The sequence below is a fragment of the Melanotaenia boesemani genome, chromosome 8, assembly GCF_017639745.1.
Source record: "Melanotaenia boesemani isolate fMelBoe1 chromosome 8, fMelBoe1.pri, whole genome shotgun sequence".
In the NCBI taxonomy this organism is placed as follows: Eukaryota; Metazoa; Chordata; class Actinopteri; order Atheriniformes; family Melanotaeniidae; genus Melanotaenia; species Melanotaenia boesemani.
The window spans coordinates 28095097-28111750 of NC_055689.1; the positions used below are offsets into that span (position 1 = coordinate 28095097).

General features: G+C 37.1%; 1 protein-coding gene across 1 annotated transcript in view; it reads right to left on the reverse strand.

Moving 5' to 3' along the window:
- LOC121644962 (contactin-associated protein-like 4) overlaps positions 1-16654 on the reverse strand; it is a 103596-nt gene that overhangs the window by 17429 nt on the left and 69513 nt on the right. Inside the window, exons 11-17 of the mRNA XM_041993228.1 lie at positions 13900-14006; positions 11760-11879; positions 9737-9934; positions 9116-9278; positions 7693-7820; positions 7048-7218; positions 1601-1819 (exon numbers count right to left, since the gene is read on the reverse strand). Of these exons, the coding sequence (XP_041849162.1) occupies positions 1601-1819; positions 7048-7218; positions 7693-7820; positions 9116-9278; positions 9737-9934; positions 11760-11879; positions 13900-14006 (1106 nt within the window). The remainder of the gene's footprint in view (positions 1-1600; positions 1820-7047; positions 7219-7692; positions 7821-9115; positions 9279-9736; positions 9935-11759; positions 11880-13899; positions 14007-16654) is intronic.

Consider the following 16654-nt stretch of genomic DNA (forward strand, 5'->3'; position numbering starts at 1 on the left):
TGGCTGAACTAGAGTATTTTTCATCCCCAGGTTTAGTCTGGGCAGCTGAGACCTCGTCCACATTGGTATGGTTTATCCAGCTGTTAAGCTATCCCACATATAACCCCTTAAACTAACTCTTCTGTTGTGATTAGGTAAATATGCCTCTTTTTAATGATAGTCGCTAAGAGAAGTTTTTGAGAGCTGCGGAGAGCCTACACACTGTCTAACAAGCAGGTGTGTTTCTGTTTGTCATGTATACATCTGATTTGATATGCAATCCAAGTTTCCAGGTTTACTAATGAACAGTTGGAAGCAGTAATAAGCCAAAGCTGAAAAACAAGAAACTGTTAGTTATCAAATAATGAATGTGTCAGAATCTTCCTAAAAACTAGCTCTGCAAATGTTTTCTTTGTTCAAAATGTTTATCGAGCCTGGAGGATACAGGCAGCATGTTCGGATGAGAAGCAGCTGATGCAAACATAAGGCACTTTTTAATTGTTCTCTGACTTCATAGATTCTATTAAGAGTTCAGAGTCATATGCAACAAATGAAACTCACCAGGCACACATGTCAGCAATGCACCGCCTGGTTCAAATGACTAAATGCAACTGGCTCCAAAATAGAGCTCCATCAAGAAGACCATACCATCAGGATTTCTTCCTTGAGTAAGATGGAATTTGTGACCTTAGAAAACCACATGTATCACAACAGAGCACAATAATAAATTAAAAGCAAACTGGGGCTAAAGATAGCTCATACCTCTTTGAGTCTTTTTAGTTGATAAGATGAGGCTAGAACTGTTCTGGTAGAGACTTGTATGCACAAACATGTACAGTAAATGCCAAGCAAGAGGGGGAAAATGTTGCAGACTTTGGACATCAATAAACTTAACATAACACTTAGTTTGCTGCTCTGTTAAAACATAAAACATCTAATATATAAATCCCTGAAATATTTTTAAAGGACTCCATAGAAATTAAGAATTAAAAACAAAGAATAAAATGAATGGATAAAAGATAGAATCCACTGGAGAAAATGTTGCTTTATGAATAGATGAGACAAATATTGAATTTTCCATCCCTTAATAGTATTATTTAATCCAAATGATTATATGGTCCACATTTGTCCAATTTACAATTGATACATTAACACCAGAGCAACTGACAAGGAATAATATCAGTGTCTTAGAAGAGCCAAGCCATTGATCTGATCACATGATCTGATGAGTTCTGGTGAATTAAGACGACCAGGAAATATTAATGAGCTGTATGAAGGGATGGTTTAAATTTCTTCATTGTTGTTGCACAAGTCTCAGAAACTACAAGAAACAAGTGATGGTGGTTGGTTCTACAAATGACTGATTTCTCCAACCTTCTATGTCTCTCATCAAAGATCACAAAAGTAGAAACTGTTACTGTGATAAGTTTGTACAGTTTGTGTTTGTTGATAATTTAAATTGAAGTAAAGATCAGACCATATTTATAAGTTATCTATACTGAAATACTTGTAATTTCAAACTACTTCTTCTTGTCCCTACAAATTATATATAAGTCTAAAACCAATCAAACAGAAAAACTTTTTACATGCATTAAATGATAAGATGAAAAATCCTTTCTACCTATGAACAGCTGGCTGTTGAGTTGCAGGTGGAAATGCCCGTCAGCAGGAGCCTCCTGGGTGGCAACAGGCAGCTCATCCAATCGAAGCGAAGCCTCCTTGATGTTTCTCTCAGCTCTGATGCGATGCCATCGGTTGTCATTCAGTGGGACATTTGATTCAACACGAACCTCCAACGGGCCATTACCAACGTCGAAGGAGAAAACTACCTGAGTAGAGGCTTGATGCAGGAAGGGATGACAGAATGAAAGGTGGAGGTGGATTAATGCAGATCATGCAGAAAAGGGAGAACAGTTAAGTGTTGACCAGTTTCGAAAGACACTTTGATAAATGCAGCCCAGTTTCACACTGAAATACTTTTAGTGTCACACTTTTTTTCCCCCTGATAACCAATACCTAAGAATATAGATCTTCTCTTTTTTAATTTCAAATTTCCAAATAAGAATCTGATAACCAGCTTGACATGAGTTTGAGAAGATGCTCAGTCATTGTTTTAGTTCAGAGGGCAATTAAAATAAGCATTTGTTGGTTATTTGATATTGAGAATGTTGCAGAATATAAAAATTTCATTTGTACAAAAAGGACAGACTCACTGAATCTAAATTAATGAGAACTGGACAGCTCTTTCATAGACCTCCTGGTGATTTTTAGTCTGAAGAGACAGGTGTTTTCTTTGCCAAACACAGCTGGAATCAATCCTCACTCATGTTTCCATAAAGCTCCCTCAGCATGTCTAAAATGTGCCAATACTGTGGATGGGAATAGAGACAGGAGCTTTAACAAGCAGGTTGGTTAAACACAAGTGTATGGAGAAAAAACACACAGACGGTGGGATGCAGGGCTCTCTGGAATTAAATTTAATTACTCTCACACAACAAAACAACAAACACTGAAGCCAGCACTGCTTCCAAGTAAGCAGACTGGGAACATTTCTACCAGGATTTAAAAAAAAAAAAACAACACAGAAAAATTGGGCTATGTTTCTATTACATGGAAAACTAGAGCATACTCTCATTCCTTCAAAGTTACCTTAATGTTCTTTCTTGAGGGTTGTTTAGCCAAGTAAAAGTATCACACTCGTGGGACCCCTTTTTAACCTCATCTCGGTTTTACACAGATCATTACAATTTGTTTTTAATGTTAGGGCTTTCTTCCGTTATTTTCATTTCCACTACAAAGCATATGCAGTCACTTTAGTGTGCACTTTCCCTTCTTTTTATACCATTCTGAGCCCTTATGAACTCACCCTGAAGCATCACACCTGCAACATTCATTTAGTCTGGGTGTAGTGATTAATTAAGCTTTAGGCAGGATTTTTGGTTTAAGCCAAGGGAGGTAACTTTTGAAACTAAGTGTGAAGACAGACTTAATGGTAGATCATGAAATGTATGAAAAGAGAGAAATCCTGACAACAAGACAAGCAGGTCAAGATTATTTTCTTGGATTTTTAATGTCAGTTTGATTATGTTGATTTTGTACATTTCAAATAACTAAAACGAATCACGCATTGGCCATCAAACTCACGCATTTGAGTGGCTTCACATGCTCTCATGCCGCACCTCCAATTTTTCACAGTGAAATACACATCAAGAGCAATCCTGGCTAAAAGAGGAATCGGGAGGATTCCCAGTGGGCCGCATTACTCCTGGGCTGGTGTCCCGGTGAAACAAATAAACAAATAAATGAATAAGTGGGTAAGTAAAAACGGGCCTATGATTTGCTCTAAGTATCTGAGAAGAATAAATAGTAGTGATGTGCAGATCAATACTGAAATATCTCTTCCTCCTATACTAACATTTATATAACTAAACTTTCAGGATAGGTAGGAACTACATATATTTTTCCGCCTTCCATGGGCACATGAAATACAAGACGCAGTGTCATGTCGCAGCAGCACACGGTTCATTCACTGCTCAGTCTGACATGCAGTGCTAAGCAGAGATATTTCAGCTCCACAAACAGCAAAGAAAACAACAATTCAATAACTAAGAAAAAAAAAAGCATCCAGATTTTATTAAAGAAAACATGAGGCAGTTTGCATGAAGACAAGCTGTTATCCAGTGAGAAAATGTGCCCATGCACAACATCAATTCAAGTCACAGCTACAAAAACGTTTCTTTTTCTTTCTTTTTTTAAGAGAAATGCAATGTCCTGGTAATGCAGAGTCAGGCGTAGTTCAACCAGAAATAGTTTAAGTTGGTTTTATATGCTTGGTTTTTTACAATTTTCAAAAAAAAAAAAAAAAAAAAAAAAAAAATCCTGAGAGATCTTGATAAGTTTTGCAAGAAGGATTTGGATAAATAGAGCTGAAACTGTGCTCTAAAGGCTGTTATGTGAGCAAAACTGGCATTTTAAATATGAAGGTGAATCATGTGGAAAAAAAAAACAAAACATCTAAGATGCAGAAAATCATTGTATATAGTTGGGTATATTCCTGTCATCACTGTTAGGTGAAATAATGATTTAAGCTTGTTTTAATGTGCTGCTGTGTTTCAGTCCAGCTGTGTCAATTTCAAACAGGTTGGAAATATGTCACAAAACAAACACCTGAATGTGTGACTAATAAGCATCACATGACATCAGGACAACAACCATGGTCATTCTTTCCATTCTGCATTAAATAGATATCTAAAAATGAATCAGACTAATCACACCAAGCCTATTTTTTTTAATTATTAGAAATTCCAAAGTTTAATATTTATAGTTAATTTAAACCATTTTAAAAGTCAACTCTGCTTCAAAAGAGCTGAATCAAAGCTATAGTAAATGTACTTTTTCGAGTCATGATTCAGCACCATGGTCAGCTCTAGGTGACTACAGCCCCATTTTAGCACCATGGACAGCTCCTCAGTGCTGAACGTCTGTTTTAAAGTTCTGCAGGCTCTCCGCTCTGCTCTATTTGTTTTCTACAACAGTGAGAAAAGATTTAAGAAAGCACACAGGAAACCGCCATCCTTCATGTCTTGGGGGATATATTGCTATGGGAGCACTGAACAAGATGAAAAAAAATAACAGTATCCTCTCTATAACTTCATTTAGAAATTTGTTCTCAGAAAAACTACAATGTTAAAGAGCAATATGAGGCCAACGGAAACAGAGCAGCAGTATTCAGAGCAGGAACAGCTACGATGACAATGTTTTCCCTTTTTGAATTGAATGTGACCTACTGGACAATTGAAATCCAGTAGGTCACAGAGAGCCTTCTGGCCATCTTCAACAATAATGTTGTAAGAAAGGCTCATTCTATATTGAACTTGCTGAACACCCTCTCCAGAGTGAGTTTGTCTTACTACCCTCGGGCCATCATCCCTGTAGGGAGGACAAAGAGACTTAAGGTGTCGTTTGTCCCTACTGCTGTTCATCTCCTAAATGGTAATAGTCACTAAGGTGACCTACCTGGTCTCTATTGTTGCTCATAGCTGAGATTTTATTTATCCTGTTTAATTTTGTTTATTTGCTTTTGATTATTGTGATTATTGTATGTCCTGTATGTCTGTGTTCTGGATGCAAAATCAATTTCCTTCCAGGGACAATAAAGGAATTGAATTGAACTGAATTGAATTGAATTAAATTGAATTGAATTGAATTGAATTGAATTGAATTGAATTGAATTGAATTGAATTGAATTGAATTGAAATGAATTTGAATTGAACTGAATGGGAGTGAATTATGGATTAGTGTCCCCATAACTTAACCTGTGTGAGCCAAAATGAAAAACTTAAAGTAAGGGTAAGATTAAAGAGCTTCATTATGCAACCATAGATCTCTGATAAGTTATTTCAGACCTTTGTGCAAGCTGCCCATACTGTGAATAATGTGCTGCGATAATGTCATAATCATACAGGCTAAAGGGCACCTTGTCGGGTAATACAGCCATAGTTTAAATTACACAACCTATGAAGGGCTGTAAACCTAACAAATGGCTGCTATTCCATGAAGCCCATAAGCTAAATAACACCCTGCTGGTTATTACTGTCATAATCTAAATACCCACTGCTGCAGCTAAACAGTGTGTTACACAAGAGGCAGGGATTAATGGAGGGTCAGGGTGTTAATGCCCTGGAGAGTTAATAAAACAACTGTAAAAAAAAAAAAAAAAAAAAAAAAAAAAATGTGGAATAGAGCCTGCCGTAATTATGAGTTTTCTTTTATGGGTTTAATTATGTTCCCACTTTTGATTTGTGTGGTGATTATAATGCTGTGGAATCTATAGCAGAATAAAGTGAGTCGAAAAAGTAAAATGTCATCATCTTCTTTTTCAAGGTTTTATTGTAAAATAACTTTACCATTACCATCATAACTAAATAAATCGAGTTGTACTGAAAAGCAAGTAAACAAGTATACGGTTTATACTGTATAGTCATTAAAATTAGTTATTTTTTAGACCCACTTAGAAAGTCTATTTTCAAAGAAGCAAGTAGAGACAAATCTAGTGACTTTTTTCTGGTGTTATTGAAGACGTTTGGAAATTGACGTAAAAGCATGTATAGTTTATATCTTCTCAATGAGCAGTTCTTCCACCCCCGTCAATTAGCGCTCACAGCTGCAGTCAGAGCAGGAGATGTTCACCTCTGCTACATGACCAGACTGAAAATGAAATACTCAAAACTGCTGCTGGCTGATCCCGCCTTGGAAGACCGTCAGATATTAATGCCTATTAATGAAGAATGTGTACAAAAACAATTAAAAAGTTTGAAAAACTTTAACATGTTGTAGACGCTTAATTAAAGAACAGCCAAATATGTTAGTTAAAGTACTTAAAATGCAGGCTGGGTGGGCGTTCTGGGTTCTGGTGCCTGGGGGTGCCCCCCCTCCATGGGGGTGGAGGGGTCGGTTGGTGCTGAGGGGTCTGGGCCTTCCTGGGTGTGCTGCAATGGGGTGGGTTGATGGATGTCCTGATGTCTGGTTACCACCCCAACCAGTGTGTGTATGTGTGTGTGTGTGTCTGTGTGTGTGTGTGTGTGTGTGTTTGTGTGAGTATGTGCCAGGATGAATGGGGAAAAAAGTACTTAAAATGACATTTTAACTCAGGTCTGTTCTATTTTGGCCAGATATTTTCTTTTTCTACTGTTTTGAATTGGTTTGCAATTTAATACATTTTCCAGACATTACAAGAGCTTGAGTTTACAAGACTAATGTCTGTATCTGTTATTTGATTCAGTCATCCACTAAAATCCATTTAAATAAAAATGTCTTGCTTTTTGGTGCACATATTTTTATGCAATTAAAACTAAATTAATTGAGATGAATTTACTACAAAGCCGCTAATTAATTAAGTCCCACCCTTAATGTATGTATATATATATATATATATATATATATATATATATATATATATATATGTATATATATATATATATATATATATAAATATATATATATATATATATATATATATATATATATATATATATATATATAAATCTTTGGATTTACGGCTCTACTCACAGCTCAGTTCAATCCGGATAAAGTCTTTGATGCCCAGGTTTTCCAGGAACACACCAGAGGAAGCTGTGGTTTTAAACAAAAAGGAGATGTCTGCGCTCAACTCCCCATGGAGGGTGGGAAAGTGGAGGTACGATGTTTCCTTGTCGAAAAATGCAGCATTCCAGAAATTCCCTGAAAAAAAATAAAAATAAATAAATAAAACAACAGCAAAAAAAATCATCTTAAACTTTTGATAGTGTTTTAAACACCAACAAAAGTTGCCAAAATTTTTTGACAAAACAATAAAAAACAAATAAAAGAAATAAAACCAAAAATAACAATTGCTTTGAACGTTTCCCTGTGTGATAATAACAGATGTTTCATAACAGATTTGCAGGAACTGATCTTCGCATTTTGACAAATAAGGTGTGTCCCAATTCAGGGTCTGCACACTTCAAAGTGTGGATTCGTCGGCCACATATGTCTCTGAAGTACTGTCCCAGTTCACAGAAGGACACTCCAAATCCACCCTTCAAATCCACACTTTGTTTGGCCTCAAATAAAGGCTGCTGGTAGTGCAATTCAGGGTCTGGGCATTCCGAAGTGTGCGGACCCTGAATTGGGACACACCTAGAGTTTAACCAGGAACTATTTAAGGGAACTCACTATCTCCATGGCAACGAAGTGGTCCCACCCTGTAGGCTGCCTCTGACTCTGGCCTCTGGACATCCCCTAAGACCAGTAATTTGACTGGCAGATTTTCCTTATGTGTGAGCAGACCTGAGTCCTCAGTCCTGAAGGGTAAAAAGGAAACAGACAAAAGAAAAAAAAAGTAAGAAATAAAATGAAGAAAAAGATTAAAAAAAAAAAAAAGAAAAAACAGGAGAAAAGAACAAATCAAACACTTGAAAAACATCCAGATTTTGTTAGTATATTTAAGTTCCACCCCTGTGTGAGTTTGGTGAGTGGCTAATGAAATGCTTCAGTGTGTAGGTGTGATCTCTTGGGATCTGTATATTTCCAATTCTGCCAGTCCTGCCAGTCAAAATGCCTTTCCCAGCTATTTTTGTTTTCCCAAAATAAAAACCTGGCTGTCTGTTTATGCCCACATTCAGGTTCAGTCCTGTTATCCTTCTTGCTGAGGAAAGTTGTACATAGAAGTGATGAGCATGTGCATGTGTGATGAAATATTGAATGGCAGCAGCAGCAGCTTTGGACTGTAAAAATAGAATTGTTGGTCCACGAACAGCGTGGAATGAGGAAATGATGGAAGGAAGTGAGGCATGGCAGGATTGCTTACAACATGAACAAAGGTTAAAACAACTTTGGATTCTGCTTGTGCTCAAACTAACCTGTTGATTTGATGTTTGTTAAGCTAACAAGAAAAACTGTTATTTTGGTGCAAATTGTGAGCATTTTGAGTTGTTCTTTGCTGTAGAACAAATACTTAACAAGCATGTTCTGTAACCAAATACTACTGTTGATCATTCATCTTGTAATACCAGGAATGGGGTTCAAAAACCCACGAGGAATTTTTCCCATTGGATCTTAAGTCCAACGCCTTAACTACTTGGCCAACCTGGTGTATCTGATGCTAGTAATATTTAAATTTATAGCCCTGAAATAACTATGGGGTTTCACTAACAATATCTTTATGTGTGTATATATATATATATATATATATATATACAGTACTGTATATATTTTTATTCAGTATATATTTATATCTGCAAACTTGCATACAATTAAAAACTACAATGAACAATGCATTTTAAGCATTTTTTCCTTTTTCTTTTACCAATTTTGACTTAAACCAATTACAAAACTTGATTAGCTTAGAATTTTTTAAAACTAATATAGTATTACCAGACAGATGTCTTCTAATGATATCCTGATTAATATTATTATTCTAACACTATTTTTTTAGACAAAATGTTTTCTTTAACATTTAAAAATGCTGTGAATAAACTGAGGAGGGTTTGGTCATGGCAGGTGCTTGTATTTGAAATGCATAAACTTCTGACATTAATGAAAACATGTGTCAACTGTAAAAAAAACAAAAAACAAAAAACATTATAATAATCAGCACCACTCCATGCGGTTGGCATCACAGTTGCAGTAGAGATGTGCATCCACACAGTTGCCCTGCTGGCTGCAGGCACACTGCTGGCTGCCTGGATGAGCTCCTCCCCAGTAAGTCTGAACATGACCGGGACCAGAGCCACCGAGCCACCAGCTGAACGGAGAGCCCTCTAAAAACAAACACACCAAAAAACACAATCTTCAGTTGTTCATTTTACTTCATTCTTTGACACTTGTTTGCCTTGTAGCTTTCACAGATTCAAAAATTGCTTCAATCATTTTGTTTCTCTGGTGGAGCAAGAAAGTGTATAGAAGAAGGCAGTTAGACTGTATTCTCCAGAGGTTTATATATATATATATATATAAGAATATGTGTCATTACTCAAAGATGACACAAAAAAGTGACTTCATATTCACAGTTTATATAAATCAACAAACATAAAATTAAGCAAAGCATTTTCTTATTTTGAAGATGGTGAGTGGCTTTGCCCTCGTTCAGTGTGAGTAAATCTCTTTTCCAACAATGGTAAAGCAGAAAGAGGTGGTATTCTAGTATAGAGGGAAGTCCACTTTCATCCTAACTTCTACTTTTTAGAAGTCAGCAGGGAAAACGTAAAAGTGGCTTCACCTGGTGTGTTAAGACGGGATTTCCTGCAGTGGTAAGACAGCTCCTGTTCGCAGTGCTCTGACTGACTGATCGCCGCCACAAGTTGTTCTTCTTCTGAAGAGTAGACAAATTGGACTGTATGCTGGTCAACACCAGGAGATGACCGTACTTTGGTCAACTCAGTGTTGTTGTGCTGGATCACCATCCATGTGTTCTGTTCTGTGGACAAACAGTTTCAAACATGATGATATGATACAGAAGTAGCCTGTGAAACCGCTGATGTTTTTGTACTTCTGCTTCTATCCTGAGGAAGGCCAACCCATATGTATATGTACTCCTGAAGATGCATAAAGAAGAAACTCTAAAGCAGTGTCAACTCAGTTACTTAACATAGTCAAAATATTGCCTCCATTCACCACTGGTTGGCAACATGGACTTCATGAGCAAACTCCAAGGCTTGAAGATGAATCCATACTAAACCTTGATGTAACCTCTTTATCCACATGCATCCCAGCCATGGATGCAGTAAAGATGGTAAGGAAATGACTCCTATAAAAAAAACAACCTCCACACCAGAACCAACTTCATCTCAGATCTCATCTGCCAACTTCATGATCTGTGCCTGACCACCACACACCTCTACTATAGTGAAGGTTTCTGCAGACAAAAACATGTGCCACTGGCTCACCAGTGTCTCCCATCATAGCCAACTTCTATGTGGAAGGAGTGGAAAAGAGGTCAATGACCCGCTTCAAAAGAAGTAGACCAAGCCGTTGGTTCAGGTATGTGGAAGACAAATGGGTCAAAATTAATCAGTAATAGCTCATCCCAATGACTGGGCTTCACACTCTTAAAATAAAAAAAAAACAAAAAAACAACCTCAATCAAACAAAATCAATCATGTTGGTCATAAGAAAGAAAAACAATTAAATCATCAGTTAAGTTGTTTTTGCTCCCAGTTGAATATGGAGCAAAAACAGCTAATCAGTCATGTGATCAGCATTGTGAGTTGAATCTAAATCAGGTAAAAAAAATAGTTTAAATTACCACCCAAAGAATATTTTGAGAAAGTTTTAATTTTTCAGAAAAACCACATTAAAAGAAGGAAAGCTTGCATCTCAGTGTAATTTAGGACAATTAACCCCATTTTTTTCCTTCCATGTCTCAACTGTAAGAAATATTCACATATGAAAATCACATTCAGGCAATACTCGATGGAAAATTTACTTTTAGTCAACAGTCTGAACAGCAAAAGGACAACACAGAAAAATTTCTGGAGATGTAGGTTGCATTTTTCCTCTGAGAGTCATTTGATGAGCTGGAGGATTTTCTGCTTTGTCAGATGGGAATTCTTTTCCTTTCCACTCAGCACACATTTCATGTACATGCACTAAAGGGCCAAATGTGTATGGATATTTTTGTTCATTTTTGTGAGGGGGCTTTATTCTTTATCCTTGGCTTGTCAGACTATTGATCCTGGATTGTTCAATACTTGTGATTCAACTTTTAAAGTTACTTCATGGCCTAAATGAAACAGAAATCCTAACATAAAAAAAAAAAAAAAAAAAAAAACCTGATCAGCCACCAACAGTTTCTGGTTTCTTTAAAACATATCTACCAGAAAGTGATTGAATCCCTGCAGCATTTCTGGTGGAATCCAGAATACCAAAGGTTTACAATCATATTTAGTGTTTGCAATGTTCAGATTCCACATCCATTTAGAAATGACTGTAAACAAAAGGACGTGTGAATGATCTCACTGCAAGAATCACTGCTATTCATATTCATATCACAATGTGAACCAGCAAGTGGTTGACACAGGCTGACAGAATTAGATATTTTATAATGGAGAGAAAATCACAACATCATAACGATAAAGCTCCAGGACATAGATAGCCTTTCTAAAAGGGGGTGTGGAAGACAAAATGGATCAGAGTGTGATGAGAGAAGCATCATCATTTGCAATTATGTAGATCATCATAATGCAAAACACTGAGAGATGATGGACGAAAAAGGAGGAGAGAAAAGGGTGCATATGCATCACCTGTCATGTTGCAGTAGACCAGCTGTGGTTTGATCGGTCCGCTGCCGTCCACGTCGATGTGGAAATATCCCGATGTGTTGCCTTTGTGTTTGTACGCCTCACAGGACCGTTCATACACAGCTAGGAGGAAAATAATGAGATCAACATCAGCATGGTTGGATACAGAACCCTAAGAGGGGGATGAAGATCCCACTGGAGAGGATTATGGGTGCAGCTCTATGTGTTGGAGGGGACTGAATTTCTCATGGTCAAAGTAAAGAAAATAATCTGAAGTTTTATTTCTGAAACAGCTTCTATTAACAAAGTCTGATTCTAACTGTAGACGAGGGAAATGACAGGCTTTATAAATACAACTTAATCAACCCTTCCTCCACTCGGCTTCCATAAATCTTTTCACCTTTTGCTTCCTAGCCTCTAAAATTAGATCTTTCTTTCAAAACTGCCACACATTTCTAATTTTTTTTTTCTTTGACCCATAAAAAGGTCTGTCACTCATTAAAATATCTCAGTGCTGTTAGAAAAACACAGAAACTCCATTTTCAGTCTTCAGGATTTAACGTAAGAGATTCTGCATGGAACTAGTGCTGTTTACCTTGGATCTCACCCCATCACCACAGTATTATTTATTCATTCACAGGTTCTAAATTTGGTTCCATAAACTTCTTTCATATCACTCAAACACAAAAGGTAGTGAGGGTCTAGTGGACAAATATCACAGGAAGCTGTTAATGGAATCTATTTAGTTTAAAAATATCTCCATAATTGCCAAAGGAAAAAACATCTCTGTTCAGTCATGACTCTCACTTTGTAACACCCACATTAAAATGAAAAAGACAAAAACATAGCACTGTAATTACAAAACAATATATCTGGTATGTGCAGGTTTGATTGGCACCCTCAGAATTACAGGTTTTCTGTCCACTGAAGTTGGCGCTGTCAGCTTGACAGGGCTCTAAATGCTGCTTTAAACACGAATGATGGAGACACGGATGGAAGTGACATGAAAGCAGTACAGCACAGACCATACAACGTCTGCTGCATCTCAGTTTTATGTAAATTTTTGTATGAATCCTGCTTTAACTGTACATTTTCTATCATGCTTTGTGTCAGTTAATTCAGTTAAAAAGAAAAAAAAGCCATGGTAGAGCACAGTTTAAGTATCTGTAAGTGAAAAGCACACTCCGGCCAACAAGTGGAGGCAACACATTGCGGTAATAAAGAAATACAATTCAAATAGGTGTATATGGTATTGCTATTAAAATGAAAAAACAAAAAAAAAAAAAAACTAAATTTGTTTTGTGATGGAAGGGAAAAAAAGCACAAAATTCTCATGGACACACACAAAAGTTTGAATGATTTCTCTTTTCACCTCTGTTTAATCAACATAACCTGAACCAGATCCTAAAGTTAACAAATTAATCAGAACTGTTCATCTCTTCTTTTTTTACATGCATCCTGAGAGCGTCCTAAAAAAATCAAAGAGAAAAACCTCAAGGAGTTAGTACTGTAATGTGAGTAATTCAGGTAACAATACCTAAACCCAACTTCTGCATTCTGCATCCTTCTCAACTTGATTTGACTCGACTCGACTCGATTTGACTCGATTTGACTCGATTTGACTTGTTAAAAGCAACAAAGCAAATCTTGTGGCTGTTTTTTTTTTTTTTTTTTTTGGTATTTTGTAGTGTAAAGGTAGAAACACAACATCATAAATTATAAATACAACATAGTATCTGAGAAGAGGCAGAAGCAATCAGGGAAGCACAAAGGGAGATAAGCACATACTGCAGATGTGCATTAAAGAAATATCACTGAATCTACATCAAAAATAAAATGTGTGATTTAATCTTCAGTTTTATTAAAGATTCATTTTGCAATCAGATTTTAATTATATTGTAATATAAAATGATATAATCACACTCAGCGCTACTTTTTTAAGTCCAAGATGACTTGACCATGTCTGAAGTTTACACACACACACACACACATATATATATATATATATATATATATGTCGTCTGAATTTTTCAACCTGACGCACAACCTGAATTTATTCTGTCCATGTGCAGCAGCTTCATGCTGAGCTGCTGTTGAGTGGCTGAGTGGCTGTGGGCTGATGTTTGTGTGTCATGTGACTCACAGCTGTGGCAGGTGGCGCCGCTGTAGCCGCTGTCAGAGCAGTTACAGTGGAAGATGGTCCAGGACTGACTGCAGAGGCCACCATGTTCACAGCGACTGGGAGAACACCTGATTCAGACAGAAAACAAAGAAGGTCGTCAAATATTTAATCATTAATGATTTAAGGTCCTTATAAAATGTTGTGTGCATGTGCTGGGGAGGAAGAGGGTTTCAGTTTAGCTGCCAAAGAATAAAGATAAGAAAAAGTAATGCTATTAATTAAACATCAGAAACTTACTAAGAAAGATTTTGTTATTGTTCTCCTCCATGTCATTTATTTTATGATCTATGATTTTATGATCTTATGATTTATAAGTGTTTGCAAGAAGAAATGCAGGAAGTAGTTTTTTTTTTTTTATATTTTCCACATGCTTCCAAAGAAAAAAAACAAAAACAAATAATTGAAAAACTAAAAGGGTTGTTTGATTTCTCAGTTTTCTTTCTGTTGTTCATAGAAGAAATATGGTTTATGTTTATCCCATAACAGAAAACACATTTTAGGGTTGTTACGGTAATTTCTTGTGATTGTGAAAAGCCAGAGCATCTTCACGAAAGCTCATTCTGTTGTAATCAAAGTTACTACTTCAGTTATTTGAATTTTTTTTTAGTAAATGGTAACCTTTTTTTTATGGAGACTGTGCACAGTAATACAGGTCAATGCACTTTTTTTCTCTTTTAAATAGTTTTCTGTGCTTGAGTAATTTGTCTGCTTGACAAGAAAGCAGCCGGCTGAGGCAAAATCATTTTATTTAGAACTTGACAGTCAATTTTCCCCTTTTCTAAGAAATATCTTTTTATTTAAAAGGCTGTGGATGATGAAAGTGAAGACCCTAGTAAAAGACATCCTGTAAAAATGATCTGTATTCCCAGAGGAAGTATTTGATGCCTGTTGGCAAAATCTATGGGTAGGAGTGCATTTTCACCTGGTTTCAGATGATTTTTCTGTATTGTTAGTTATGAGTCACTGTATGAAAAAGTAAATAAAGATATTGGATTATTTAAATTATTTCATCTTTGCTCAAATGGTTAAGAGAAGAAAAAGAGATTGGATTCTTATTATGAGTATCTTTGCCTGAGGAAACGTATTACTGTTTCATATGTAATATTACTGCCACTTCATTGTTCTGTGTGCAGTTATGTGTATCTGTGGATGTAAGCAGATTTAAAAAAATATGGTTTTTTTTATTGATTTTGTCTTAGTCATTCACCGTAATTTTAGAACCTAAGACTGAGATTAACAATGCTGAGATTTTTACTATTTAGGCTGTTCTTAGACAGTTTTAGACAGCTTTTTCCCACCTGTTGGTGCAAATCTGAATTACCATTACCTTTGAATGCAGCATATTAACAGCTGAAAGACTGGGATTGGTCACACAACAAAGCTCTAAATTAGATAAGGATGATTTATCAGCTGTTTCCTCATGGTTAAGTTCTTCCGGCCCTCGACAAAGGCAGATGCTTTTCTTCTCTCTCCCTCCTCCCCACTCTGCCCTGCTACTTGTCCTGTCCTCTCTGAGCCTCTTTCTGCATTTCTGTTCTGAATCCAGAATCTAGAACCATGGATTTGATCAGCTGGTCCCTAAATGCAATCGACCAAATTTATTCAAACCGGAAAACAGGCGTAGGGGAGCCTGCTTGTCCTGGCGGAATGTTTTCGGCTGGATATGTGATGGATTCCTGGGGGGTGTGGAAAGTCATGTGCCTGTCGATTTTGTCTGTCGAGGACGCAGCAGATATATACACATTCGGATTCATGATAACTGGGTTTCTGCTGTTTGGAGCGGGTGGTTTCCCGGCATATCGCAAAATTCTGACACTGTCGGCGGCCACTGGCAAGCTGCTGAATTTCTGTGCCGGTGTGTCGAGCTATAAACAATCAGACTTTGGCGTGCAGGAGCTTAATCGTAAACTGGAGGCTATTCTAACTCAGAATTGCAAGCTGGTTGCGATTCCAGAGCTCGTACGTGGGGTGGACACCAACTTGGAGAAGTTGTCGGCTCGGCTGGATGGAAACTGACCCACAAATTCGGATGATTTAGAGTCGCCAGTGGGGCCCACCCTCCTCTCGGGCGGTGGACTTTTCATGGATCAGCTCCCCCACTATCATCAGGTGGCAGAGACTGGAGAAAGGAACCGGGAGAAAGTTCACAGGCTCACTACTGCACACACACTTGGCCACGATGGGAGACCCCTCTCCACCCCTGCCATGTGTTTCTTATGTTGTGAATGTCTGAATTATGTGCTCTTATGTACTGAGGTGTGTTTTTTAGGCCCAGTGTGGAGATGCCTTTTTTTCCTCTAGCCTCATCTTATTCCCCTCATGTTATCTTTTCCATCTATATCCAGTACTAATATAGGTGTGCCGCGCTGTGGCTGCGGCCTTAGTCTGCCTGATCCTGTTTGTGCTTACATGTTGTTGCTGTCTAATCTTGGACGGGTTGTACTTGAAGTCATTTCGTTGTACCTGTGTCCTGCACTTGTATAATGACAAATAAAGAATCTTGAATCTAAAGCATTGATAAATACCTATGAAACTTCACATACCCAGTTTGCAGCTGATGTGTCATCACATTTTATGCAAAATTCCACATTCTACCAATGAAAGGTATGTGTGTGTATGTGTGTGAGAGAATTGATCGCTATGTTTTGTAGTTTTTATGTCACCGAGATGTCTTTAGTTTGTGTCTTAACACTATTCAAAGGCTGCAGTCAAAAAT